The sequence below is a fragment of the Mustela erminea genome, chromosome 13, assembly GCF_009829155.1.
Source record: "Mustela erminea isolate mMusErm1 chromosome 13, mMusErm1.Pri, whole genome shotgun sequence".
NCBI classification, from domain to species: domain Eukaryota; kingdom Metazoa; phylum Chordata; class Mammalia; order Carnivora; family Mustelidae; genus Mustela; species Mustela erminea.
In genome coordinates, this window is record NC_045626.1 from 76,839,019 (window position 1) to 76,864,975 (window position 25,957).

At 48.1% G+C, this 25,957-nt stretch overlaps 2 protein-coding genes across 2 annotated transcripts in view; both read left to right on the forward strand.

Annotated features, from left to right (window-relative positions):
- The first annotated feature begins 4,805 nt into the window (after positions 1-4,805).
- On the forward strand, positions 4,806-9,167 carry RPLP0 (ribosomal protein lateral stalk subunit P0). The gene is made up of 8 exons (XM_032309067.1): positions 4,806-4,883; positions 5,161-5,262; positions 6,418-6,593; positions 6,706-6,793; positions 6,907-7,053; positions 7,164-7,349; positions 8,210-8,350; positions 8,934-9,167. The coding sequence occupies exons 2-8, from the start codon at positions 5,209-5,211 to the stop codon at positions 9,093-9,095; spliced, it is 954 nt and encodes a 317-aa protein (XP_032164958.1). The 5' UTR covers positions 4,806-4,883; positions 5,161-5,208; the 3' UTR covers positions 9,096-9,167.
- Positions 9,168-10,399: 1,232 nt separating this feature from the next.
- GCN1 (GCN1 activator of EIF2AK4) overlaps positions 10,400-25,957 on the forward strand; it is a 59,016-nt gene continuing 43,458 nt past the window's right edge. Inside the window, exons 1-9 of the mRNA XM_032309066.1 lie at positions 10,400-10,446; positions 15,508-15,610; positions 19,394-19,457; positions 19,996-20,127; positions 20,649-20,757; positions 24,392-24,490; positions 24,585-24,719; positions 25,602-25,670; positions 25,793-25,901. Of these exons, the coding sequence (XP_032164957.1) occupies positions 10,429-10,446; positions 15,508-15,610; positions 19,394-19,457; positions 19,996-20,127; positions 20,649-20,757; positions 24,392-24,490; positions 24,585-24,719; positions 25,602-25,670; positions 25,793-25,901 (838 nt within the window). The 5' untranslated portion in view covers positions 10,400-10,428. The remainder of the gene's footprint in view (positions 10,447-15,507; positions 15,611-19,393; positions 19,458-19,995; positions 20,128-20,648; positions 20,758-24,391; positions 24,491-24,584; positions 24,720-25,601; positions 25,671-25,792; positions 25,902-25,957) is intronic.

Below are 25,957 nucleotides of genomic sequence, written 5' to 3' on the forward strand. Positions count from 1 at the left end.
TCGGCTGGTGCAGGATGGCGAGAGGGCCTGCTCTTCTTTCCCCCCTGCCAGAGCCACGGCCTTCCGCCTCCTGCAGCCCTCCCCAGGCCGTCAGCTCTTCATGCTCCCCGAGAGAGGGAGGCTGGAGGGCCCCGCCCTGCACCGTGTGTGTCCCCACGACCCCACCTGGCCTGGCCAGCGCCCCACACTGGAGCCGTCTCTTACTCATACTTTGGCAGTGGAGCAAGGGGAAAGGGCAGGCAGGGTCAGATGGGGTCTTTTTTTATCCTTCTCCCCCATCCCGACCTCATTATCCTTGTCCTGAGAGTATTGGGGGATTCCGGCTCTCTTCAGACAATGCCAGCATAAATCCATCTGTCCAAGGGTGGAAATATTCGAGGGGCCACGGAAGGTTTCTTGTGTTCCTCCTGCCCTTCCAGTGTCCCCAGGCCTAGGCCCCTCCCCCCTCCACCCATAACTGCTCTGGTTCTACTGAGAAAGGCCTCTCCAGCAATAATGTTTTATAGTCACTTACTCCGCCTCTGGGACGGCGTGAGGTGGGGAGTTTCCCCCTGTGCCTGGACACTGTACCGACTTTGATAGATTTCTACACTGAGGTTTGAATTCATATCGTCTGAGTTGCTTTTACTTCTCTATAGAACATGATTTTGAAGAGATTTTAAAGATGTCCCCTTTTGTACTCTCCTCATCCATGGCCACTGGTCCTGTTGGCGTCGATGGCTGTGGTGTGGGGTTTGCCTTGTACTGAGGGCTTGGGGTGGGAAAGCAATTTGTATTTTATTTTTTCTTAGCACAAGCAGGTGAACTGGGAGCAGCTCTGAGACTCCCCTTCCTTAACTTCACAGCTCACCAGGACTGTTTTATAAACTGCTGTATTTTAAAACCCCTTCCTGGATACTACCTGGGCCAGCAAGCTCTTAACTGAAACTGGCTTCAGGGTGTCTTGCCCTTGGGGGCCTAGAATTCTGAACCTCATCCGTCCTGTTCCTGAGGGAAGAGAAGGGGAAAGTACACTTTGGGGGTGCTGATTCCTGTCTAAGTAAGCCGTCAGGAGCATTTGCTCCCCTGTGAACTTTTTGGCAACAAAGAACCCAGCAAACATCTTGGCCTCCTCACCGCTTCTCTGTGGCTCTTCTGCCTCCTCAGGAAAGCTGGTATCTGGTCTTGTTGATTCCACTGGCGCCATAATTTCCCCAAATTTCCTGCCCTCCCTGAAGACTGGAGGTTTGGGGAAAAGGGCCCAGGTGGTTGCAAGGGGGGCCCGATAGGATTCGGGGCAGTGGGATAGGATCCTGCTAAAGTAGTGGGACACCCCCAGAGTTCTGGCCCTCAGAGATGAAACCGGAGCAGGCAAGCCTGGGGTTCTGGGTCAGCAGAAAGGGGCCCCCGTGGGGTCTAAAGTGAGGAAAACCCAGACCACTCCATTAGCCTCACAGCAGAGGCTGAGCGTGCAGGGGTCTCAGAAGAGGGTCCCCTCCTTTGAGGCAGGACTGGGAGCAGCCCTGGTCTGAGGAGGTCAGCCAGGCCCCTCCAAAGGTCTGATGTCTCCACTTCCACCCATAGGCCTTATTGCTCTGTTTACAGGGACCTGCCCCAGGCCCCTCCCCTAGGGGGACGGGGTTTCTGGGGTCTACCCTCTGGGTCAATGGTTATTTGATGATTTTATTTTATTTTTTTCTCTGTAAACTTCTAACCTGGCTTTTCCCCATGTCAGTTCCTGTGATTTATGCCAATAAAGTTTGCCATTATTTTCACCCATGCCTAGTTCCTTTTCTTGGCGGTCTGAGGTAACAGCTTAGTACCAGAAGAGAGACCAAATCTTTTCCAGACTCATGGGGACCATATTGAAGGTAACTCAGTGATGTTCCCTTAATTGAGGCAGAAAGCCCCCTGGGGATGGGATCCCTGCCTGAGCTTTGCTCTTCCCTCAGCAGTTGGTGAGGAGAAGCAGGGGGAGCAGTGTTGGGCCCCGTGTTATGGGTCACGCCCTGCCCTCGTGCTTGGGTGTCACTTCGCTGAGGGAGGGCATCCTCATGTGGGCCTGTGGGTGGCCTCACACTTAACTGGAAGGAGGTTTGGAGAAGAGAACAGACATGCACAACACAGTCCTCTTAGTGAGCTCAAAGGCGGGATGTGAACCCAGAGCTTGCCTCTGCCTGTGTTCCTGCTTTGACCAGACACCACCCCCTCAATATGTTGGCACCACACCTTAGGTGTGGAACCTGCCCAGTGGAAGTTGGTGAACTTAGAGTGGAGGATGGCTCTCTACTGCCTTCCTAGTGGTCATGTCCATATTTGCATGCTTCCTTCTTGCCTGAGCCAGAACTCCAGTGGGGGGCCCTCCTGGATAGCACTGTTCCCCTTTGAGATGCTTCACAGTTTCCCTGTTCTCTGGAATGGTTTTCCAAAAGCAGCATGTTGAATTCTAGTTGGAATCTTGGCCATTTCACAGTGAGCTCAAATGGAAATTACCTTCGACCCTCACCCAAAGGTGATGATGGTTTATCCTTCCTGACCATGTCGAATTTATTTTATTTATAGAAATGGATATGGCACATTTCACTGTAGTTTGCTTTTTCACTCAGCTGTACTTTGTATTTTCCTGTGTCAATAAATATACATCTGCATCATTTTCTAATGGCTTCATGATATTCCATTATATTGATGTACTACAATTAGAGATGGTATTTATATCATCAGAGCCAGGATGTCCTCGGAAAGGTACCATTGAGTGTGTATATACTTGGAAAAGTGCATCTGGGGAGAGACAGCCTCAAGGTTTAGAAGGAGCTGTATAGCATCGTGAGACTCAGGGGCTTTGTACCTGCTTCTAGATTTCAGTTCCCAAACCATTGATTATTAGGGCTTGAGCAAGCTGTTTAACCTGTGAATTTTCTCATTGATAAACGGAAATGCTAATACTGTACCTCCTCAGGGAAAGTACTTAGCACAATGCTGAGCACGCAGTAATACACTGTCATTAAAAAGATCTTAGCAGTAACTGACTCCAACAGTTCTCTAAACAGCTGGTCATCAGAGGCACTAGGTGGCTTTGAAACAAAAATACAGAAACTTCTAACTTGAAAGGGTGAAGATAGAAACACCCCTTCTGCCCTAGGGTCTACCTCAGTCATTACCAGAAAGAAAAAATTATTGATCTAACACAAATATTCAAATAAGTGTAGAATGAATGCATAATAAAAAACTAGAAATCCTCCTACATTTCAGGGACTGTGTTAAGACTTAACACGTGGGGGTGCCTGGGTGGCTCAGTGGGTTAAGGCCTTTGCGATCAGCTTGGGTCATGATTCCAGGGTCCTGGGATCGAGCCCTGCATTAGCTCTCTGCTCAGTGGGGAGCCTGCTTCCCCCCCACCCCCTGCCTGTCTCTCTGCCTACTTGTGATCTCTGTCAAATAAATAAATAAATAAAATCTTAAAAAAAAAAAAAAAGACAGGTATCTTATTTAATCCTCATAGCAACTCTAGAATGTGCATACTTCATTATCCCTATTTTATAGTTAAGGAAAAGGAAACAGAGGATCAGCAAGGTGAAATCACTTCCTAAGATAACAGTTAGCAAGTGGTAGAAGAAGGATATGGATCCAGGTCTTCTTTTTTTTTTTGGATCCAGGTCTTCTGACTGCAAACCTTGCATTCATTCAGTCAACAAATACTTATTAAGTGCCTGCTATGTGCCAGGCTCAAGACAAAGGTCTCTGCTTTGTGGAGCTTGCTTTCTTGCAGGGAGAGACAGACAACCAACAACATAGTAAGTTATATAGTGTGTTAGAAGGTGGAAGTGCTAAAAGATAAAAAAAGAAAAAATAGAATAGAGTAAAGGGGAAGTAGTAGTGAATTTTTGGGTAAATTTAAATAAGGCGATCGGGTAGGCCCCCTTGAGCACATGATATTTGAACCAAGACTCGAAGTTCATTCCATGGATATCAGCAAGGAGTCTTCCGGGAGAGGGACTAGCTATTTATCGCACGACCCCTCAAGTGGGAGTGTGTTTTGGAAAAACACCAAAGAGCATCGTCTGGCTGGAAGGGAGCGTCAGTAGGAAAAGAATAAGATTATAGGGGTGGAGGTCTAGAGCAGATCCTGTAGGGTCTCGTAGGCAGTTTAAGTTTTAAGCTTTTTCTCTGAGCAAATTCGAAACTTTTTTTTTTTTTTTAAAGATTTTGTTTATTTATTTATTTGACAGAGATCACAAGTAGGCAGAGAGGCAGGCAGAGAGAGAGAGAGGAGGAAGCAGGCTCCCCGCTGAGCAGAGAGCCTGACGCGGGGCTCGATCCCACAACCCTGAGATCATGACCCGAGCCGAAGGCAGAGGCTTTAACCCACTGAGCCACCCAGGCGCCCCAAATTCGAAACTTTTGAGGAATTCTGAGCAGATGAGATAATGATCTGACTTAGGTGTTAGAGGGTTCCTCTGCCTTGGTAGGGGGAAGAACAAACTATAGAGTAGACAAGAGACCATGCTGTTTCTAACGCGCGTGCAATTATGCCTCAGCTCCACATCGTACTCTTCTGTTTGCGATTTGACAAAGTGGCAGAAGAAAACTTGAACGCTCAGTGCCCAAGCTCTAGCCCCTGAACGCGAGCGGCTCCAGGCCAGCAGAGGGAAGCAGCTTGGAGACAGCTACTCCAACATGAAGCGGCGCCTTCTTTAACGGCGTTATTTAAAGACGGCTTCCCTTTGGCTGGAGTGGCAGCAATATTACCCAATGGCTGTCTACACCACTTTAGCGTCACTAGATAGGCGTCGGCGCCAGCCAATAAGTGGGGACATTGTCCTCATCTTCTGATTGGCTGTTTCATTCACATATAAAAGGTGTGCGCCGGCGCGCGGCCTTCCTCTCTCCAGGCGTCCTCGTGAGAGGTTCGTGTGGCTGCTGCGGCCGCACCGGGACCCGGCGGCGGGAGAGATGGGTTGAGGGGGTTTCTTTGCGGGATCTTGGGAGGGGGCGGGTCTGGCCCTGTCCGGCCTGGGGCCTCGGCGGTGGCCTGGGCTCCCAGAGTGGCGGCGACGGCGGCAGCCCTAAGTCGGGCTGGGGGGCGTCCTCGCGTGGCCTGCCTGCATAGGCCTCGGCCTTGGAGCGCGATGGGGCCGTGGTGACGGGTGTAGGGGGGTGTCTGAGTTCCTTTCCTCTGCGCAGTGACATCGTCTTTAAACCCTGCGTGGCAATCCCTGACGCACCGCCGTGATGCCCAGGGAAGACAGGGCGACCTGGAAGTCCAACTACTTCCTTAAGATTATCGTAAGTGCGGGGATGGGTCGCCATCGCCCATTATGCTGCTTGGGGCCTGGGCACTGATAGGAATCCTGCCCTGTCATGTGTTGAGCACGTCCTGGGTGCCAGCTGCTGAACGACCGTTTCAGGCAAATCTCGTTTAGTTTTCACGGTCAGCGGAGATCTGCCCCCCACCCCCCCAATCCTTGTTGCAGGTAAGTGGGTTCAGGCAGTTTAAATGGCTCCTGAGATGACACCATTCATACTCTGGTCTGTCTGGTTTCCAGAGAGCACTCATCATCCTTCTGCTCTTCTGTCTCCATTTTGGGAAGGCCCATGAGTGACTCACTACGAAGTGGCAACTTGTTGCATATTTAGGTCCCCTCAAGATACCAAATACCCTGTGAATGTGCGCTCTTGGATGGTCTCCGTGGCGGGGTGGGGGGGGATCTTCCCTGCGCGGAAAGGAGACCCTGTGCCTTGTGGCGCTTGGTCCGTTCTCCCCTGTTGATCACAAACGTTTTCAGATACACAGAGAACTTAAAAGGATTGTCCAGTCATATCCACAGTTTAGATTCTGCAAGTAACGTTTTGTTGTATTTGTTTTACCTCGTGCTTAAAATGCTGTAACCTTGTTTGGAATAGTCATTTTTTCTGTTGATGCAGCTCTTTAATGAATCAGAAACATGTCTTATAATTGGGAAAAATTAAAAATGTTACAATAAAAAAAAGGGGTTGAACGGAGATATCTAATTTTCACCATTCATACTCAGGGTACAAATCTTTTTTTTTTTTTTTTTGTCTTTTTAAAGATTTTATTTATTTGACAGAGGTCACAAGTAGGCAGAGGAAGGCAGAGAGAGAGGGGGAAGCAGGCTCCCCACCGAGCAGAGAGCCTGATGCGGGGCTTGATCCCAGGACCCTGGGACCATGATCTAAGCTAAAGGCAGAGGCTCAACCCACTGAGCCACCCAGGCACCCAAGGGTACAAATCTTTGATACAGTCTGTCAATTTTGCAACTCAGGTGGCTCCCAGTGGGAGGAATTGTCCCAATTTCTGAATCACTTCAAAAGCCTAGAAGAAAGGGAGTGAGATGGAAGCCAGTGATTATGGGATTTGATTTCTTTTGATATTTTCTCTCTTTTCTCCTGTTAACCATTGTTTCTGGCTTGTTTTTGTAGCAACTTTTGGATGATTATCCAAAATGCTTCATTGTGGGAGCAGACAATGTGGGTTCAAAGCAGATGCAGCAGATCCGCATGTCCCTCCGTGGAAAGGCTGTCGTGCTGATGGGCAAGAACACCATGATGCGCAAGGCCATCCGAGGGCATCTGGAGAACAACCCAGCTCTGGAAAAGTCAGTTAATTCTTTTGGGCATCTTTGTCCTCCCTTCTCAGAGCCCTTCTCCCCTTTCCTGGAGAAGAATGGTGCTGAAAGGTGACTGTCTCCTGTCAACTTCTCTTTGCAGACTGTTACCTCATATCCGGGGGAATGTGGGCTTTGTGTTCACCAAGGAGGACCTCACTGAGATCAGGGACATGCTGCTGGCCAATAAGGTAAGGAGAGAATCAGGACGGCTAACGAGTTCTTATCACTGATTTTGGCTCCTTAAAAGCATTTTCAACTTGTGTTTGTGGAGAGACGACTTCTCACTGTTGTTTCTGTGTAGGTGCCAGCTGCTGCCCGTGCTGGTGCCATAGCCCCATGTGAGGTCACTGTGCCAGCCCAGAACACTGGTCTGGGGCCCGAGAAGACCTCCTTCTTCCAGGCTTTAGGCATCACCACTAAAATCTCCAGAGGAACCATTGAAATCCTGGTGAGTGGACTTGGCTTGCCAGTGCTAGCCAGGCAAGTGGTGGGGACTTGGTTTCTGTGGGCTTGCAGGCTGTTCTGGTGTTGACTGCCAACCGTTACCTTGTTCTTCAGAGTGATGTGCAGCTGATTAAGACCGGAGACAAAGTGGGAGCCAGCGAAGCCACACTGCTGAACATGCTGAACATCTCCCCCTTCTCCTTTGGGCTGATCATCCAGCAGGTGTTTGACAATGGCAGCATCTACAACCCTGAAGTGCTTGACATCACAGAGGAAACTCTGCATTCTCGCTTCCTGGAGGTAAAAGCTGTGCATTTCAGGCCCTTGGTTAATGGTAGAGAGCCTGGCCAGTTTCAAACTGCATCCTGGCTACACATCTGAAATTAGCTACATAACCAAGGACAATGATTTAATCTGTTTACTTCGGTTTCCTCATCTGTAAAACAGCAGTAATAATACAAGGTTGTTGAGGGATTTAATGAATTAATCAGTATAAGGCCTTCTAACAGCACTGGGCAAATAGGGCAATTGTTACTCTAGGACCTGCAGTAAAACCTGAGATTTTGAGTAGTGTGTCCTGAGTCTGAGGAGAAATTAGAAAAATGAGGACTGTGTATAAGTAAATGTTGCCAGGTACCCTGTTTGGGGAGAATTGACTTTTCCTGAGACTAGCTGGCTTAGTTTTTGCCGTTAAAATATCTTTTAATTGATGAATAAGGAGATAGAAGATATAATTACTTTTTTGTTTTCTTGGACAAAGGGAAAATTGTGTTCAATATATATAGTTTTAATTATTTGGAAATCTCAGTAGTGGATGAAATTTACATCTGGAATTATCTTAACCTTTTTTTGTTGTTCTCACAGAACTGAATGGTTAGCTTAGTTTACATTTTCACAAAATTGTGACTTTTGAAGTAAGTGCCATCATTATGGTATAGGAAATAATCGTGTTGGGAAATAATCATGTTGGGAATAGGGGCAAAAAGCGTTTATAAATTACGTGTCTGAATTACCCTGCCGGAAGCATTTGGTGTGAGGTAAGCGCCCTCTGTGAGACATAGCAAGTCAGTCTTGCCTGTTGCTGAACTTCGCTTGGACTTCACGGTCTTGACTGTAAGTTACCTAGCTCACTTGACATGGAATTTTTTTCCTCCCCTCAGGGTGTCCGCAATGTTGCCAGCGTATGTCTGCAGATAGGTTACCCAACTGTTGCATCAGTGCCCCATTCTATCATCAATGGATACAAGCGGGTCCTGGCTTTGTCTGTGGAGACTGATTACACCTTCCCACTTGCTGAAAAGGTAAAAATCCCATTAGGACCACAGTGGCTCTGATGGGATAAATGGATGGTAGCATGCTTAGTTGCGTTTTTTTTTTTTTAAAGATTTTATTTATTTATTTGAGAGAGAGACAGGGAGAGAGAGCATGAGCGAGGAGAAGGTCAGAGGGAGAAGCAGACTCCCCGTGGAGCTGGGAGCCTGATGCGGGACTCGATCCCGGGACTCCGGGATCATGACCTGAGCCGAAAGCAGTTGTCCAACCAACTGAGCCACCCAGGCGTCCCGTTAGTTGCGTTTAATGATCATATTGTACAAAGTAGATATATTTTTAAGAGTTTCCTTAAGAAGTTGGGGGATAGGGGAGGTGTGTCCTTGACTTTTTAGAAATGACAAGAAACCAGAAGAGGGGTTAGTTGATTGTAAGAGCTGGGTCTAAGCTTACTAGGCCATACCCAAGCTGTCTTGCCTGATCATCTCCAAGAAAGGCTCCAGGGAAGGCTTCAGTGGCTGAGAAGTTGTTGGCCATTGAATTAGAGCTGAGGAGTTGTAGGTAGCAGAGGTTGTGAATGACCATTTTGATCATGAACTTTTCCTCTTGCTTCAGGTCAAGGCCTTCTTGGCTGATCCATCTGCATTTGTGGCTGCTGCCCCTGTGGCCGCTGCCACCACTGCTGCACCTGCTGCTGCTGCAGCCCCAGCCAAGGTTGAAGCAAAGGAAGAGTCGGAGGAGTCGGATGAGGATATGGGATTTGGTCTCTTCGACTAATCAGCAAAAAGCAACAAATTCAGCCAAGTTTATTTGTGAAACAAGGAAATAAAGGCTTACTTCTCTTGAGTGTCTCTGGACTCTTCATTTTGTGCATTTTGAGGTTCATAGTGCTTTGTACTAGAAACTAGAGCCATGGTGGAACAGTAGAGCTTTATTTGAAGTTGACATTTCAGTGTCCTTTTTTTTTTTTTTTCCTTTCCAGTGTATTTGTAATTGAGGTGCTGCTTTCCCAGCAGCTGGGATCATGACATGAGCTGAAGGCTGATGCTTAACTGAGTCACCCATGTATGTCCCCCTAATACCACCCAGCTTTAGCTGTTTTTTTTTCTTCTTTTTTTTTTTTTTTTCCTTTAAAGTAATCTCTACCCAACCCTGGGCTTGAACTCATGACTCAGAAATTGAGAGTGCATGCGCCACGGACTGCCAGCTGGTGCCCCTAACTGAATTTCTATTATACCAGAATTCTTATTTCCATGGCTATCTGGCCACTAGCCTGGGTCCCTCAGATATTTTGAGTAGGTGGTGACCAAGATAAAACGTGATTGCTGCAAGGGTAGGTGTTTCCTTGAGGTTGTTACAAATCTGTACTGGGTCCTGATGGAAAAGTATTTTTTGTAACTAGGTTTACTACAGTTTGAAGGCCATTGCTAAGAGGGCCAACAGCTAAGCTGCACAGACCCCTTTCTTGAGACCGTAGTCTGTAGAGTTGACCCGTCTGCACTGAAAATTAAGACCATGTCCCTTGGACCATGAGGTCCTTTACTGACCTCAGGTTCCCACCCTGTGGCCTTGCCTACGTCCCAGTCTGGAACATTTTGTCCTGTGCAGCCCCCTCTCAGCTCCACAATACTTCCCTGGTAGCCAGAGTTCCCCTTTGTTTTCTAACTACATTGTCTGCCACTGGTTACAAGCTCAGGAAAAGATGCTAGTTCGCTGTCTCCCTTTTACCTAGGTCAGTTCTGCCATTTAGGAATCTCATTTCCTTAAAGAATGTGCCCTTCGCTTGGCATAGGCCATGTGGGCTCAAGCGGGTCAAAGACTACGGGGTGGTACATTATAAATCTTCAAAGACCTTTGTCTCCCACGAGGCCAGGCTGAGACGGGCCCCGGGGTTGAAGAGCAGGCCCTGGGGGTTGGCCTCCACTGTCCCTGGCGCCGGTTCGGGCACTCCATCCCGCTGCCCGCCTCCTAGCCCGGGCTGTTGCGGCCGCCGTCCCGCCCGGGGGCGCCAGGCCCGGGCCCAGCGGGCTCCTGGCCTCGCCCTGCCGCGTGGGCCCGCGCTATGACCCGGAAGCGCTCCGGAAGCGGTTCCGGAGTCAGCGCCGGCAGGATGGCGGCGGACACGCAGGTGAGGCGGGCGGCTGCGGGGCCAACGCGGCCAGTGACTGGGTGTGGACGGCGGCCGTCGAGCCAGACCGCTCTTGCCGCTGGCTTAGGGGTACTGGGGGGCAGTGGTTGCGGAGGGCTTGGACCCGGGGCCGTCTCCGGCCGACCCCTCGCGGCTCTTGGTCCGGCCCGGCCCGCGCGGCGCACACTGATCCCGGACTGGAGAAGTCAGGGGCTCCGGCCTGGGCTTCGGCTGCTGGCGTCCGGCGGGGCTCTCCCTGACCCTGGAGTTGCAGAAGTTCACCTTTACGAGTCTTTGCTGCATTTCTCCGCGCTCTCGGGCAGTGAGCCCCGGCCAGCGCCGGCTCGTCCTTAAACTTTACGTTCAGCAAACGTTTCTCGAGCACCCACGGTATGCAGGGACTTAGAGCACAGGCTTTGCATTTATACAGTTTGAGTCCCAGATCGCTGATTTCCGTGAGATTCCCGGCAACTTACCTAGCTCCTCCAAGTGTCAGTCTTTTCGTCTATAAAATGGGGCTAAGGTAGTACCTACGGTAGAGGCTTGTGAGGGTTCAGTGAGATAAAGTAGGGCACTTTATACGTTGATGGTTCTTAGGACCAGTGTTGGAAGTAAAAGGACCGTTACTACCTTGGAATAATAGCCTTACCATCCTTGAGTGTAATACCTCCTAGTTCGGGAAGGACTTGGGAATAACTTTTTCCTCCACCTTAGCCTCGATTGTAGTCACGAGTGTTTTAGAGTGAAAAGACAATAATATGGGAAAAAGAAACCCGTGTCTAAGGGACGGTTTGGCTTACTTGGATCTCCGGGGAGAGGAGACTAATTGAATTTGATAGGGAGGCCCTGAGACTAGAGAGTGAGCACTTCGGGAACATTTGGGAGTTGTGTTTTGAGAATTTTCTGTGCAGGGGGCTGGTAATTTGTTTCAAGTGTGTTATATTGAATCCTTGAAAGAAAAGCTTACTCTCTTGGGTAACTTGAAAGGGGTTAGGGGACACTGAATGTTTAACATTAATACTCAAGTGGAGAAACATCTCTCAAGAGCTGTGGTGTTCATTATGGTAGCCATGTGGGTATTTAATCGCTAGTTAAGTTAGTTAAAAGTAAATGAAATGAAAATTTTAGTTCTTCAATTGCTCTAGCCACATTTCAGTGTGTGGATAGCTACGTGTGGCTGCTGGCCACTGTACTGGACAGTGCAGAAGAACAATTTCCATCATCACAAGGTTCTTTTGGACAGTGCCACTCTAGAGAGAAACCTGTGATCTCTAAAGCTGTTTGCATCTGGTCACACCAACAAAAGACTTCTCTAAAAGATCTTGGTGTGCATTTCTTCAGTTTTCTGATGGGGCCTCAATTCATTTTCTCATTAAGAGAAAGAAGAGCCTTAAACCTAAAAAGTTCTTTCAACTTTGTGAGAGAAACTGTAGCCAAGAATCTAATATTATCCTAGAAAGACAGCTATGTGGGAATTCTAGGTAGAGAGTGGGTTGTATTCATGCATCTATTTTCGATGTCTCCTCAGCCCTCACTAAAACTAGTAAAAGGTTTTTTTAAAAAAAGTAATCCCACAGGGATTGGGAGAATGGGAAGCAGACAACACACTAGCAAACTTTTAGAAACTACAAAGTGATGAATGGCAAGGATTTAGCAGACCCAAGGACAATGACTCCTAGGCCAACAGTTGGGAAAGCTGAGAAGCAACCTGATTCACATGGCAGAATCTCTGACAGATGAGAGCTGGGGGTATCAGCTAACCTCTGGAAATGAGGGTGAGTAGGAGGGGTCAGTTAGGAGGATTGGGTGAAAGCCCTTTTCAGATGCAGTCAGATCTCCAGCTGTCTTTCTCCACCTTGGCAAAAGCCTGGACTTTTTTTTTCCTCAGGAGTGTGTAAAGCAGGATCGCTGTGAGGACTAGTGTAGGAGGCCCAATATCCAAGGAGGTCATCTGCAGAGTAATTCAAGAAACTTGCCCCCAACTGGAGGGTGTGTTTCCAGACCAAAAATGCTCAGCACAATAGATGAAGATAGACTCGCAACAAAGCACATTAGTGCGAAACTTTAGAACCTAGGACACAAAGAGAAGATCCTAGAAGTTTGCAGGGGGAAAAGTCAGGTCTTGTACAAAGGATCAAAAATCAGAATGACACTGGACTTGGTAACAACACTGAAAGCTGGAGTTCAGTGAGAAATGTCTTTGGTAGTCTGAGGGAAAATGATTTCAACATAGTATTCTTTATCCAAACAAACTTAAGTCAGCTGTGAAGCTAGAACATTTCCAGATTTGCAAGGACTTCGCAAAATGGAGGATATGCTCCATCTAAACATAAGGGAGAGTACCTTTTCAGGTGATATACTGTGTCCCATCTGTAGAGGATCACCTGCCAAATTGGGGCAGGTCATCAAGTTCTGGGAGAGACTTCTTCAGGAAGGTGGAGTTCTGCCCAAATGTACTGAGATTTAGACAAGTGGCACAAAGTTTGGGATCGAAATGCAAATTAGACCACATAAAACAAGGCAAACTGAGGCAAGGTGGGAAAGGTCATTTATTAACTCCAGGGTAAATAAAGCTGTGTAGGATAGTAGCATATTGTATTAAATGGAGGTTGAAGGACGCCTGGGTGGTGCAGTCAGTTAAGTATCTGCCTTTGGCTCAGGTCATGATCCCAGGTCCTGGGATTGAGGGAGCCTGCATCTCTCTCTGCCTGCCTGTCTTTCTCTCTCTCTCTGTCTCTCTGACAAATACATAAAATCTTTAAATGGAGGTTGAATGGGACACCTTGGTGGCTCGGTTGGGCATTCATCTCTTGATTTTGGCTCCAGTCATGACCTCGGGATCATGGGGTTGGTCTCCACACTCAGCTGGGAGCCTGCTTTAGGTTCTATTTCGCTCTGCTCCTTCTTCTGGTTGTTCGGGTACGTTTGCACATGCTCTCTCTCAAAAAATAAGTAAGTAAATAAATAAAATCTTAAAAAAAGTAATTAGAGGTTGAATGCTTACCATATATATGCAATGTAAACACCGACTGCTGAGCTAGCCCATATTATGAAACTGAGGAATTATGTTGGGGAAAAGGAGAGGGTATGAGATGAGGTTGGAGAAAGAGAGCTACTATAAAAGGTAACAAAACGGGGGCGTCTGGGTGGCTCAGTGGGTTGGGCCTCTGCCTTCAGCTCGGGTTCTGATCTCAGGGTCCTGGGATCCAGTCCCACTTTGGGCCCTTTGCTTGGTGGGGAGCCTGCTTTCCCCTCTCTCTCTCTGCTTGCCTCTCTGTCTACTTGTGATCTCTCTCTGTCAAAGGAATAAATAAAATCTTAAAAAAAAAAAAAAAAGGTAACAAAACTGAAAAATCAAGTAGAAGTGGCACAGACAAGTTATTTAGAGAACGGGGGTAACTCCCAAAATCATGAGCCAGAATTGGTGAGAGGGTGCCCTTGGGGAGTGAAGGCAAGAAACAGGTTTTTCTAGCAGACGTCCCAGAACTCTTCAGCTTTTTTTTTTTTTGAAGTATAGTTGACATGACATTGACTCTTTAATTATCTGCATGTATAACTATAAAAACAAAAGACAGTATTAAAACAATCACTTACGTGGAAAACAGTTTTGGCATGAGTTTACTCATTGCCAGTAGAATTATATCAGGGATTTAAATGTAAGAAAAACTTAGTATAATTTTGTTTCTCTATCCACCCTTGAATCTTACTTTGCTAATAAGACCTGCCTCTGAAATAGTTCCCCTCAGTGCAGGGGATGCAGCTGTGCTAACGTGGATGGCGGTTGAAAGCTAAGGGTTGGTTGGCAGTGGTTTATAGACCTCTCAGTTTCAGGCTTAGTTTCAGAAATGCAGCTGCTATGGCTCTCAGGCCCAGTCTGAGCAATGGCTTCCCTCTGGGAGTCTGCTCTTTTCATCATGTGTAAAGTGGGGGGACTGATGCCTGCCACAAAGGCTTGTTGGTGGTAGTGGCTGACCTCGTGCTGAGAGAAGAGTAAATGCTCTACACAGGCTCTCTCCCTTAGCCTCTAACTGCCTGGTAACACGGGGAACTGGTGGTCAAGGAGATGACCTAATCTTTTTTTTTTTTTTAAGTTTTATTTATTTATTAGAGAAAGAGAGGGGGAGAGAGTGTGCAGGGGAGAGGGGCAGAGGGAGAGAGAGAATCTTAAGCAGACTCCCCACTGAGCACGGAGCCCAGTGCAGGGCTCAGTCCCATGACCCTGAGATCATGACCTGAGCGGAAGTGGAGTTTGACACTTAACTGACTGAGCCACCCAGGGGGTCCAAGGAGATGACATAATTTGACTGAATTTCCACAGCTGGTAAGAGGCAGAGCTGGGGTTACGTCTCTTGACTTTCTACCCGTCAGCCACTGTGCCCTCACTGGATTTTACATAATCCTTAAAGGGCATTTTCTGTCCTAAGATTTTGGCCTTTTGCTTTGCCTCTTCTTGTCTAAACTTTGAAGTAAGGTATATTGACTGCTTGACTGGGTTAAAGAAATACGTGTCACCCCGGGGTGATTTGGCCCACCAAGAGACTTTTCACAATGTCTGGAGACAGTGTAGATTGTCAACTGAGGCAGGAGGAGTGGAATGTTGTTACTGGCGTTGAGGGGTTAGAAGCCAGGAATGCCATTCAGAACCCTACAACGTGGGGTGCCTGGGTGGCTTAGTGGGTTAAAGCCTCTGCCTTCAGCTCAGGTCATGATCCCAGGGTCCTGGGATCGAGCCCCGCTTCGGGCTCTCTGCTTAGTGGGGAGTCTTCTTCCCTTCCTCTCTCTCTGCCTGCCTCTCTGCCTACTTGTGATCTCTGTCTGTCAAATGGATAAATGAAATCTTAAAAAAAAAAATCCTACAACGTAGGAAGATGGCTTCACAGCAAGAGTTACCCAGCCCTAAATGTCTGCAATGTGGAGGTCGAGAAACTTTGGGTTAGAGGGAACTGCACTGAACTCTGTACCTCCTTCCCCAGTGCATGAACACGCGCGTGCACACACACACACATACACTCATTGTTTTGTAGTTTGCTGAAATTTCTGCTGTGGATTTGGTCTTCACAGGTTTCCGAGACACTGAAACGTTTTGCTGGGAAGGTGACAACAGCCAGTGTGAAGGAACGGAGAGAAATCCTCAATGAACTGGGGAAATGTGTTGCTGGAAAAGGTATTTATTTTACATCTATGTGGCTGAGAGACGGTTCCCTTTCAGAGTAAATTGTGCTCTCTGTTTAGAACCATGGCTGCTGCTTCCCCTCAAAGCACCTTCTGCCTTCCCTTGCTGTATTTGTTTGTTGTACTGTGCACTGAAACAGTTGGGTTAGCAGAGAGCTGATCCACTTAGGTACCAGAGGTTTTTTACAGTTTTAACCATTTTGATTGGAAATATTCCCTTTTTTTTTTTTAAATAAAGATTTTTTTTTGAAAGAGAGAATGAGAGAGAGAGAGAGCATGAGAGCGGGGAGGGTCAGAGGGAGAAGCAGACTTCTTACTGAGCAGGGAGCCCGATGCAGGACTCGATCCTGGGACTCCAGAATCATGACCTGAGCCGAAGGCAGTTGCTTAACCAACTGAGCCACCCAGATACCTGATTGGAAATATTTCTAAAAGATACCAAAAGTCTTAAGTAATTTATTAAATGCAAAAAACATTTTCTTTATGATTTGGGATCCCATTTTTCCCAGTTTGTTCGATGGAATTCAGCAAGATGGTGATAGGTGATTTGACCAGTGAAGATTCCAAGGTCAAATTAAGTTTGGAAGATGTAATACTTTGTACTTCCCTCTGGGAGATTCACAGCATATTCCAGGAAGGTGTTCTAACTTTATGAAGCTTTCTTCAGTTCTAACTTTCTAAGGTTCTAACTTTATTAAGCTTCAAATCCAGTGTTTTCTTTTAACCTTCTGTTTAGGATCTGGGGAACACATTTTGAGAAATACTGAGCACGTGTAGTTATCCTGATTCTGTACCGCACTCAGGGCTGTCCCTGCAACCCATTGGGGTGTATAGGACTCATTTGCCTTCATATAACATTGTATATTGACTATATTGGAACTGGGGGTGGGGAGGACTAGTTGGCTTTGTTTTTCTTTTTTCTTTTTTTAAGGTTTTATTTATTTGAGAGAGAGAAAGGGAGAGCGAAAGAAGAGAGCACAGGAGTAGGGGCAGAGGAAGAGAGAGAAGCAGACTCCCCTGCTGAGCTGGGAACCCAGCACGGGGCTGGATCCCAGGATCCTGGGATCGTGACCTGAGCCAAGAGCAGATGCTTAACTAATTGAGCCACCTAGACGCCCCTTGGACTAGTTTGCTTTCATCCAATAAATCCTAATTAGCTTCTGAGTTATCTTTTGGTATGTTTTTACTGAATAGCATTGGTTCTCAAAGTGTGGTCCCTGGGCCAGCAGCATCAGCATCATGTCAGAACGTGTTTGTGATACAGATTCTCAGCTCCATCCCAGAAACTCCAATTCAGAAACCATGGGGCTGCAGCCCAGTATCTGGGTTTCAGCAAGCCCTCTAGGTGATTGCTGCGTTTGCTGGAGTCTGAGAATCATGGCTGTGTAGAGTTGGGTCTCCCTGCCCCTCAGCTTTCACTTCTTGTGAGTAAGAGCCTGCTTCATCCAAGTGCTCATTTGCTGCTTCTGATCCACCACCGCCTGGTTACATACCCAGGCCTTTTAACGTTGCATGTAAATTCCGTCCGTTTCTGTTTGTCAGCTTCTAAGAGATTCTCTGTGTTAACGCTTCAGTGCATGAGTTTTATGGCAGCTTCAGAAGTCTCTCTGGTCACTTTTCATAACAGGGTTGTAGTTAGAAAAGGCTGCCTTGTGACAAAGTACTATCTGTACGCACCTTCTGAGCCACAGGGGGTGGCTCTCCTGCCACTGCTGAATACTGCACTTTCCCATTTTATGGAGGAAGGCGTTTAACATGTGTGTGAAGTTTATGAACTACTCAAGACCTTTTCAGAGTGACTTTTCTCTTTAGCCACCCTGAAGTTCTGCCACTCAGGGTGAATAATATTTGTAAGATGTGTAGTCATCTTTGATGGGCAAGTTGGTGGTGGGAAGTTAACTACTCGCATGAAATCTTTAGTTCTTGGGGCTCCTAGGTGTCTTACTCGGTTAGGTATCTGCTTTTGGCTCAGATCATGATCCCAGGGTTCTGGGATCGAGTCCCACATCAGGCTCCCTCCTCAGCAGAGAGTCTGTTTCTCCCTCTCCCTCTGTGCTCTTTCTCTCTCTCGCTCTCTCTCAAGTAAATAAATAAAATCTTAAAAATTCTCGATTTTCTAATTTTCTGAGTCTAAGGAACTGGGTAGCAATAATCATTCTGGCCTCTCCTTTGTTAGGGTTGTAGATAACCAAGTGAGGTAAGCAAAGGTGGGGAGAAGTATTTTCTGGTGGGTTGGGAGCTGAAGACTTTCTCAAAGCTGCCTAGCCCTGGATGCAGATGGTCAGTATGGGCCAGCCCATGAGTTGCCTCTGAGTTGCCTCTGAGGCTTTCCTCAGTCCTGCCTTCATGTACTTGAACCCTGAGGCTCACTGATGGAGTGTTTACTGAGCCTTCTCTTTCTAGTCACCAGCCTCTAGTGTAGGTGTCACTGATGAAGGGCTTGACTTGGGTCAGACAGGCTCTGTGTTCTGGCCATCGCCCTGCCACGTTCAGGCTGTGTGACCTGGTTCAAGTTACTTAACTTGTCTGAGCCTGTCTCTTTGCTTTGAACGTGGAGACAGCAATAGTGTCTCCTTCAGAGGGTTAGTGTGAAGAGTAAATGAGAATATGTTTGGACGGTGCCTAACACTGTGCCTGGTTCTGCTGAGTACCCAGTGTATGTTAACTCTCAGCCACGACCTGTTTGCTGGCCCCAGTCACTCTTTTCCTTGGTCACTGAAATAGCCCCCAGTCCAGGGGACCAGTATAGTGTTCAGGGCCCTGGAGGGACGAGGTCCCTGCCCCTCGTTCATTTGTCCCCACCATTGGGGTACCTGAGGTGGGAGGTGCTGTGCGAGCCCTTGGCTCTCAGCGCCTCCCGTGGGAGTCTGCTCTACTTTGCAGCTTATGTTCCCCCATCACAGCCTCTCCCTTTCATCTGCGTCCTTCAGTCCGGCAGGCAGAGCCGGCCACAGCTTGGTTTGCCATTACTGACCCCTGTTGTTACAGCCTCTTTCACACGGCTGGCCTGCTCAGTTTCTTGGGGTTATGTTTCTTCATCTGAAAGTGGCCCGAGTCACATACCTACCTTATAGGGATTAAATGAGGAACCATGTGTCAGTGCTTAGAGCAGGGCCTGGCACCTTGTGAGTGCTAATTAAGTCCTCCTCTTCTTCCTCCTCATGTGTCCCGTGGGGCATTATGCATTCCCACACCTGCGCTTGTGCTCCTGTGGTTAACAGCACACTGTACATCTCTCTCTGCACTTTTCCATGGCCTACGGATCTGTTAGGCCAGGCTGTGTGTCCTTAGAACCTTCGGAAGCCACTCCAGTTAGAGGTGCTCTGCCCTTCTCTGATCCCTCAGAGTACATTAATTTTGTCCTGTTTATATTATTTATTTATTTTTAAAAAAAAATATGTTATTTACTTATCAGAGAACAAGAGAGCACAGACAGTGGGAGCGGCAGACAGAGGGAGAAGTAAGCTCCTCCCTGAGCAAGGAGCCCAACACGGGACTCGATCCCGGGAGCCTGAGATCATGACCTCAGCCAAAGACAGACACTTAACTGACTGAGCCACCCACGTGTCCCAATTTATCCTCTTTTTAAAAACCATTTGTTAGGGGCGCCTGGGTGGCTCAGTGGGTTGAAGCCTCTGCCTTTGGCTCGGGTCATGATCCCAGGGTCCTGGGGAAGTGTCCCATGGTACAGATCATGTCTGGCAGAGTCCTGGCTCAAGCAGGTGCTCCCGAAGTAGTTTTTATTGACTAATCTCTGCATGACGTTTGGTTTCAGATCTGCCAGAGGGAGCAGTGAAAGGGCTCTGCAGATTATTCTGCTTGACGCTGCACCGATATAGGTGAGTCCCAGCGGAAGGCCCTGTGCCTGCAGCCCCTTTGCAAGAGAGGTGGTACAGGAGAGCGGTTAGAGCCCAGGCTTTGAAGCTGTGTCCCATCCCAGCTGTTGGATCCTGGCCAAGTTACTTATCTCCCTGTGCCTCTGTTTTCCCTATCTGCAGAATGGGGATGGTGCTATTATCTGCCGCATAGGTGGTGGTTAGTAAGTGTAGAGCTCCCAGAACAGTGCCTGCCACTTCATGAGTCTGTACACTGTCAACAGTCCTGTGGGTGGAAGGACTTGGCCTAGTTTGAGGCCCGTAGTTAGTGTTCCATAAATGCCAGTGTTGCCCTCACAGCCTTGATGGCTCATTTACCCTTACTAGCTGCTTCTAGAACCCTAGGAGGAAGGAGATTTCTCTAGTTATTTCCTAATCCCATCATCTGGGAACCATTGGAATGTAGTATAATCCAGTTTTCCAGAGAAAGACGAGCGCTTGGCCTAAGCTGTATTGTCCCTACCCCCCAGTGATCACCTTTCCCCTTCATTCCAACCCGTAGAGATGCAGCTTCCCGCAGGGCCCTGCAGGCAGCCATCCAACAGTTGGCTGAGGCCCAGCCAGAAGCCACTGCTAAGAACCTTCTGCACTCTCTGCAGTCTTCAGGCATTGGCTCCAAAGCTGGTGTCCCCAGGTAAGAGAGAAAGGTCCGGCCTACCGGGGCTTGCTGGAGTCTTGTTCACAGAAGCTGTTGTAGATGAACTGCACTGAGCAGGTGTGAGCATGTCTCTCTTTCCTCTCTGAAACTCTGAGTGGCGCCAGCAGTCTGCCTGCTGCAGTGAAGGGAGGAGCCAGGATGTCAGGCTCAGTGGACAAACCACTTTCCTGAGGAACAGGGTTGGGAAACCAGTGGAAGCAAATGGCCAGTGGACACTAAATAGGGGAAACCGGTTTTTTTTTTTTTTGCTGGGAAACCTTTTTTTGCGCTTCTTTAGTTGTGAGTGCTAAGAGGAGGGAATTTGGCTGACAAGGCCTGCATTTCTTGTCCAGAGTGGTTACAGATGATCTATGAGGAACCAGTTTCTGGTTCTGCCCAGTCGTAGGTCAAGCGTGGGTACTATATACCAGGCAGGGCCTTGCGTTGAGCATTTGTCCTCAAGATGGAGGCTACTTCTCTGCACTTACCCTTTGCCTCCTCACCCCTCCCCTCTGCAGTAAGAGTAGCGGCTCTGCTGCCTTGCTGGCCCTGTCCTGGACCTGCTTACTGGTGCGCATTGTGTTTCCCTCGAGAGCCAAGCGGCAAGGAGACATCTGGAACAAACTGGTAGGTTCCCTGGGTCTTTGGAGCAGTGAAGGTCACCTCTCTGCACAGAGTTGGGACGTGTTTAAGCACCTTCTCCGGAAAGTGCTCTTCTTGGTGCTGGGTCGCCGAGCGCTTTGAATTGTCCTGACACATGTGATTTTGATGAATGGTCATGAGGGCAGCTTAATGCCATTCATCTGCATATCACATATGTTGGAGCTTCTCTGTCAGGCATGGTGCTAGGCTCTGGGAGTACACTGATGAGCCAGAGAAAGACAGTTCCTGCCCTCATGGCATATGTGGAAGACTTATCAGGCCAGGGCGGAGAAAACAGAGAGAAAGAAAGTAAATCAGAAAATGCAATAATGTAAATCATTTTGTTTTTTTTTTCTGGCTAATCATTCCTTCCCCTATGTTTGGATTTCATTGTTGAACTGGCTGATGGAATGGAATTCTTGCGTTTTTGTTTCGATCCTTTAATTCCCTCCTCTCATTCTGTGCTGGCTTCTTCCACATTCCCTAGCTTGCCTTTCAACATGTCTGCTCACCAGAGATAGCCCAAAAGGCCAGATTGGGAGGTTCATTTGAATATCTAGATATGCTTAGTGGAGAACAAGAGGAATGGTCTTATGATTCATTGAAAAGGAGCTGGAGGTACGGCTCTGGTTCTTGGCCATGATATTTGAGCCTGTTGCCCGTTTCTGCAAAATGGGAAGAAGTGCCATCTACCCCACCCCCCTCCACGAGTTGTCGTGAAGCGGGGCTCAGGATGGGGTGTGAGAGGGCTGTGGAAACGTACAGAGGGCTGGGCAGCTAAGTGAGGAGTGGCACTAGAAAACTGTAGCTCCTCTTGCGAAGCAGTGGCTAGTAAGACACAGTGATGGTCCCATCCCTGGGAGCTTCTCCAACACGCCACTGGGGGTGACCATGGAGCGGCCATAAGTGATTAACTGAAGGCTAAGAACACTGAAACCTGGCAGGTAATGGATAGCGGAACTGAACTCCCTTTAGATTATGGGTTTCATTGCTACCTAGGCCTGGTTATAAGATGCTTTATCATGGCTCCCTCATTGGCTTATTTCCAGTGACCCTAGGTAAGTATGCTTCTGGGTTAGTGAGTGGCACGGGTCATTCCACATCTTGATGTGTTTCTAGGAGCGTGAGACCGTGCTTGTTTTTCCTGTATCTTGAATCTGGGTTTTTACTTGTTGCCAATGTCAACTGTACGTGTGCGTCAGAATGCATTCAGTTGCTCAAGTATCTCTTGAGGGTCTCTACGTGCTGGGCACTGTTCTAGGAGCCGGGCCAAAAGCTGGGAACAAGAAAGGGCACACTGCCCTCTTGGAGCTTACACCTCTTTTTTTAAGGAAAAAAAAAATTTTTTTTTAGAAAAAAAATTTTTTTAAAGGTTTATTTATTTGAGAGAGCGAGAAAGAGAGAGAGAGAGCACAAGAAGGGGAGGGTCAGAAGGAGAAGCAGAATCCCTGCTGAGCAGGGAACCTGATGCAGGACTTGATCCTGGGACTCCAGGATCATGAAATGAGCTGAAGGCAGTCACTTAACAAAATGAGCCAGCTAGGCGCCCAAGAAATTTTATTTTTAAAGATGTATTTATTTGAGAGAGAGAGAATGCATGTACATAGGGAGGGGTAGAGGGGGAGGGAGAGGGACAAGTCAACTCTGTGATGAGCGTGGAGCCCAACGGGAGGCTTGATCTCAAGACCCTGAGATGATGACTGAGGTCGAACCAAGAGTTGGGTCCTTAACCGACTATGGCACCCAGGCGCCTCTGGAGCTTACACTCTGGTGGTGAAGGTAGACGACACACAGGTCTGCTAATAAGTGGTGAGATGAAGGTCACATAGCAGAAAGGCAGGTTGGAAGATGGAGAGAGTGCAGTACAGTGTGATTGTGGGAGGAGGCCTCAGAGGAGGCATCGTTTGAGCAGAGGGCTGAAGGATATGAACAAACTGTGTCCAGATCAGAGGTTAGAACATTCTAGGAAGAGAGAACAGCAGTGTAGTTTTGAATGTGGTTTCAATAAGCACAGAATGCTATACCTGTTTCCCTCTCTAGCCGTCTGGGTTCCTCTGTTACTGATTCCTTATATGGATAGTTACATGCTCTGTATATGCGACTGAACAGGGTTTCTTACACAAACACTAGTGTATTGAAAGTACTTTTTTCTTTCACCTTGCTTCCTTTTTCTTTTCTTTTCTTTTTTTTTTTTTTTAAGATTTTATTTATTTATTTATTTGACAGAGAGAAATCACAAGTAGATGGAGAGGCAGGCAGAGAGAGAGAGAGGGAAGCAGGCTCCCTGCTGAGCAGAGAGCCCGATGCGGGACTCGATCCCAGGAACCTGAGATCATGACCCGAGCCGAAGGCAGCGGCCCAACCCACTGAGCCACCCAGGCGCCCTCCTTTTTCTTTTCTTAATGAAGATTTATTTATTTTAGAGATAGCGCTATTGGGAATGAGCAGAGGGGACGGGAGAGGGACAAGCAGACTGTATACTAAGCGCAGAGCCTGATGCAGGACTTGATCTCAACCCTGATATCATAACCGGAGCCTGAGTCAGGAGTCGGCTGCTTAACCGACCGAGCCACCCAGGTTGCCCCCTCTTTTTTTTCTTTAACCAGATTTAGAATTTGTTCCAGAGTAGTGCAAAAAAGAGTTTCTCATTCCTTTTTTGTTATCTTCTTTTTAAGATTTTATTTATTTATTTAAGAGAGAGTGCATGAGAGGAAAGAGGTCAGCGGGAGAAGCAGACTCCCTGCTGAGCAGGGAGCCCGTTGGGGGACTCCATCCTGAGATTCCAGGATCATGACCTTAGCCAAAGGCAGTTGCCCAACCAACTGAGCCACCCAGGCGCCCAAGAGTTTCTCATTCTTGATGACTGTTTACTAATCATGAGTGGATGTCCTGTAGTATATATAACTAGGCCCCTGTTGATGGCCATATGTTGTTCGCAATCTTTTACTGTAAAAAAAAAATGTTCACCTGTCATTTTGTACACGTGCAGATGGAGTGCAGCAGACTTCTTGATAAGCATCCCCTTTTTCTCAGGGTGGCCATTTTCACTGTTCCCCAGTAGCCATGGGTGTTTGTGGTGTATAAAGTCTCTGAGATTTTTCAGTTGAGCACCTATGATGTGTTTCTCTCTGGGTTGGACGGGGAGCTCCACACAGGCCGGGATCATCCGATCAGTCTTCACTTTCATGACTAAAGTGCCCAGTGTGGTGTCTGCCATTTAGTCAGTATTCAGCAGGTGTTTGTGGAATGAATGAAGGGAAAGTCAAGGCAGGTATGAGATAGGATGCTTATCTTTTTCCTGCACGGCCCTTACCTCACTGGAATTACATATTCATCTCTATGTTTGTCTTGTAGTATCTTTTTCTCCCTCTGAACTATGAGGTGCATGAAAGCAGGGCCCACGTATGTCCCCTTCTCCATGTGTTTTCTCCGTCTGACTCATAGGTGCTCAGCATATATTTATTAATGAAATGCTTGAGCGAACAGATGTAATGCTGGGACGGGGCCACGTGTCGGCGGTGGAGGGAGGAGGATCTGGCCAGAGTTGAGTGGGCCGATGCAGGTCTTGGGCCGGCTGTGAGGGCCACGGCGCCTCCACTCACGTTTCACGCCCTGACAGGTGGAGGTGCAGTGCCTGCTCCTGCTGGAGGTGCTGGGTGGCTCCCACAGGCATGCCGTGGATGGCGCTGTGAAGAAGCTCAGCAAGCTGTGGAAAGAGGTGCCGGGGGCAGGGGGATGGTGGGCATTGCTGCCTTTGTGCTCCCCCCACCCCATGGTTGTGTGACACGCCAGCTTCGTGCCTTCCTCTTCAGAACCCCGGACTGGTGGAACAGTACTTGTCAGCCATTCTCAGCCTCGAACCCAACCAGAACTACGCAGGCATGCTGGGGCTGCTGGTGCAGTTCTGCACGACCCACAAGGAGCTGGACGTGGTCAACCAGCACAAGGCAGGTGGACTCGCTGGAGGCGAGGGGGGGGGGTTTCCTTTTGCCCTGGGCACCCCGGCTCTGGCTGCATCTGATGCTCGTTGATTTTCTCATAAGGGGGCCTGGCCTTTTTCCATTATTAATGAAGTTGGAGGAGCTGGAAAGTTTTCCCTCCAACTCTGGCTTGGGGAGAATCCTGGCAGTCGTTGGGATGGTAATTTGCCTGTGGGTGCAGTGATTTATTCCCACAGCTGAGCGGCTGCCATGTGCCAGGCACCATGCCAGCTGTTTGGGTTGCAGCAGTGAGCCAGGAATCCCTGACCTCGGGGAACTGAGTCTGAGGAGTTGCCATCAGGCAGAGAGGCCTCTAATTCTATCTGTGATAAGAGCTGCAAAGGAGAAGGGCAGGAAGTGGTAATACCTTATAGCAGGGGACCTGACCGAAGCCACGGACCAGGGGACACAGCTCTGATGAAGGAACTTCAAGGGTGAGCAGGTATTAGCAAGGTCAGGAGGTGAAGAGGGGTATTTTGGGCAGAGAAAGCAGCCCACGAGAAACCAGGCGGGGAGGCGAGGGGGGCTGGAGAGGTGTGAGAGGCAGCACAGGCTAGCAGGCAGCTTGGCAGCTCGGCCAAGGACTTTGGACTGAATCCCAGCAGCTCTGGAAAGCTGTTGAAGGTTTTAAAATAATGAGTGTCGTGATCAGTGGGCAAACTGCGTGACACTGAAATTTGGGCTCTGATTTGTATTTTATTTGTTTATGTATGTATGTATAGATTTCGTTTTTTACTGATTTGTAATTGTTACAATTACAAATTGTTTGTAATCTCCCACAAAAGGGATCTTTTAGGTCAGTGGTGACATACTCAGAATGTTGGTCTAAACAGACTTTGTATTCTCTAGAGTGCCCTGCTGGATTTTTATATGAAGAACATCCTGATGAGCAAAGTGAAGCCTCAGAAGTATCTGTTGGTGAGTGAGGAGTGGACCTTAGTTGGACGAGCTAAATCCAGTTTAAATTCTGATTCCATGCTGTTCTTTATTCTTCATCTGTTCCCACGAGGTCTGGGTGTCTGACCCCTTTCTCTTTCTAGGATAACTGTGCCCCTTTGCTCCGGTACATGTCCCACGCGGAATTTAAGGATCTGATACTGCCCACCATACAGAAGTCCTTACTTAGGAGTCCAGAGAATGTTATTGAAAGTAGGTCACCACCAGACAGGATGGTGGGAGGGGGATGGGTTTCCTGGTACGCTGCG

Excerpts from the sequence above, each read along its gene's own strand:
- RPLP0 (XM_032309067.1), top strand. The coding sequence starts at position 5,209 with ATGCCCAGGGAAGACAGGGCGACCTGGAAGTCCAACTACTTCCTTAAG. Across the intron at positions 6,594-6,705 it reads AACAACCCAGCTCTGGAAAA|ACTGTTACCTCATATCCGGG; the intron begins GTCAGTTAATTC and ends TTCTCTTTGCAG. Across the intron at positions 7,350-8,209 it reads TGCATTCTCGCTTCCTGGAG|GGTGTCCGCAATGTTGCCAG; the intron begins GTAAAAGCTGTG and ends TCCTCCCCTCAG.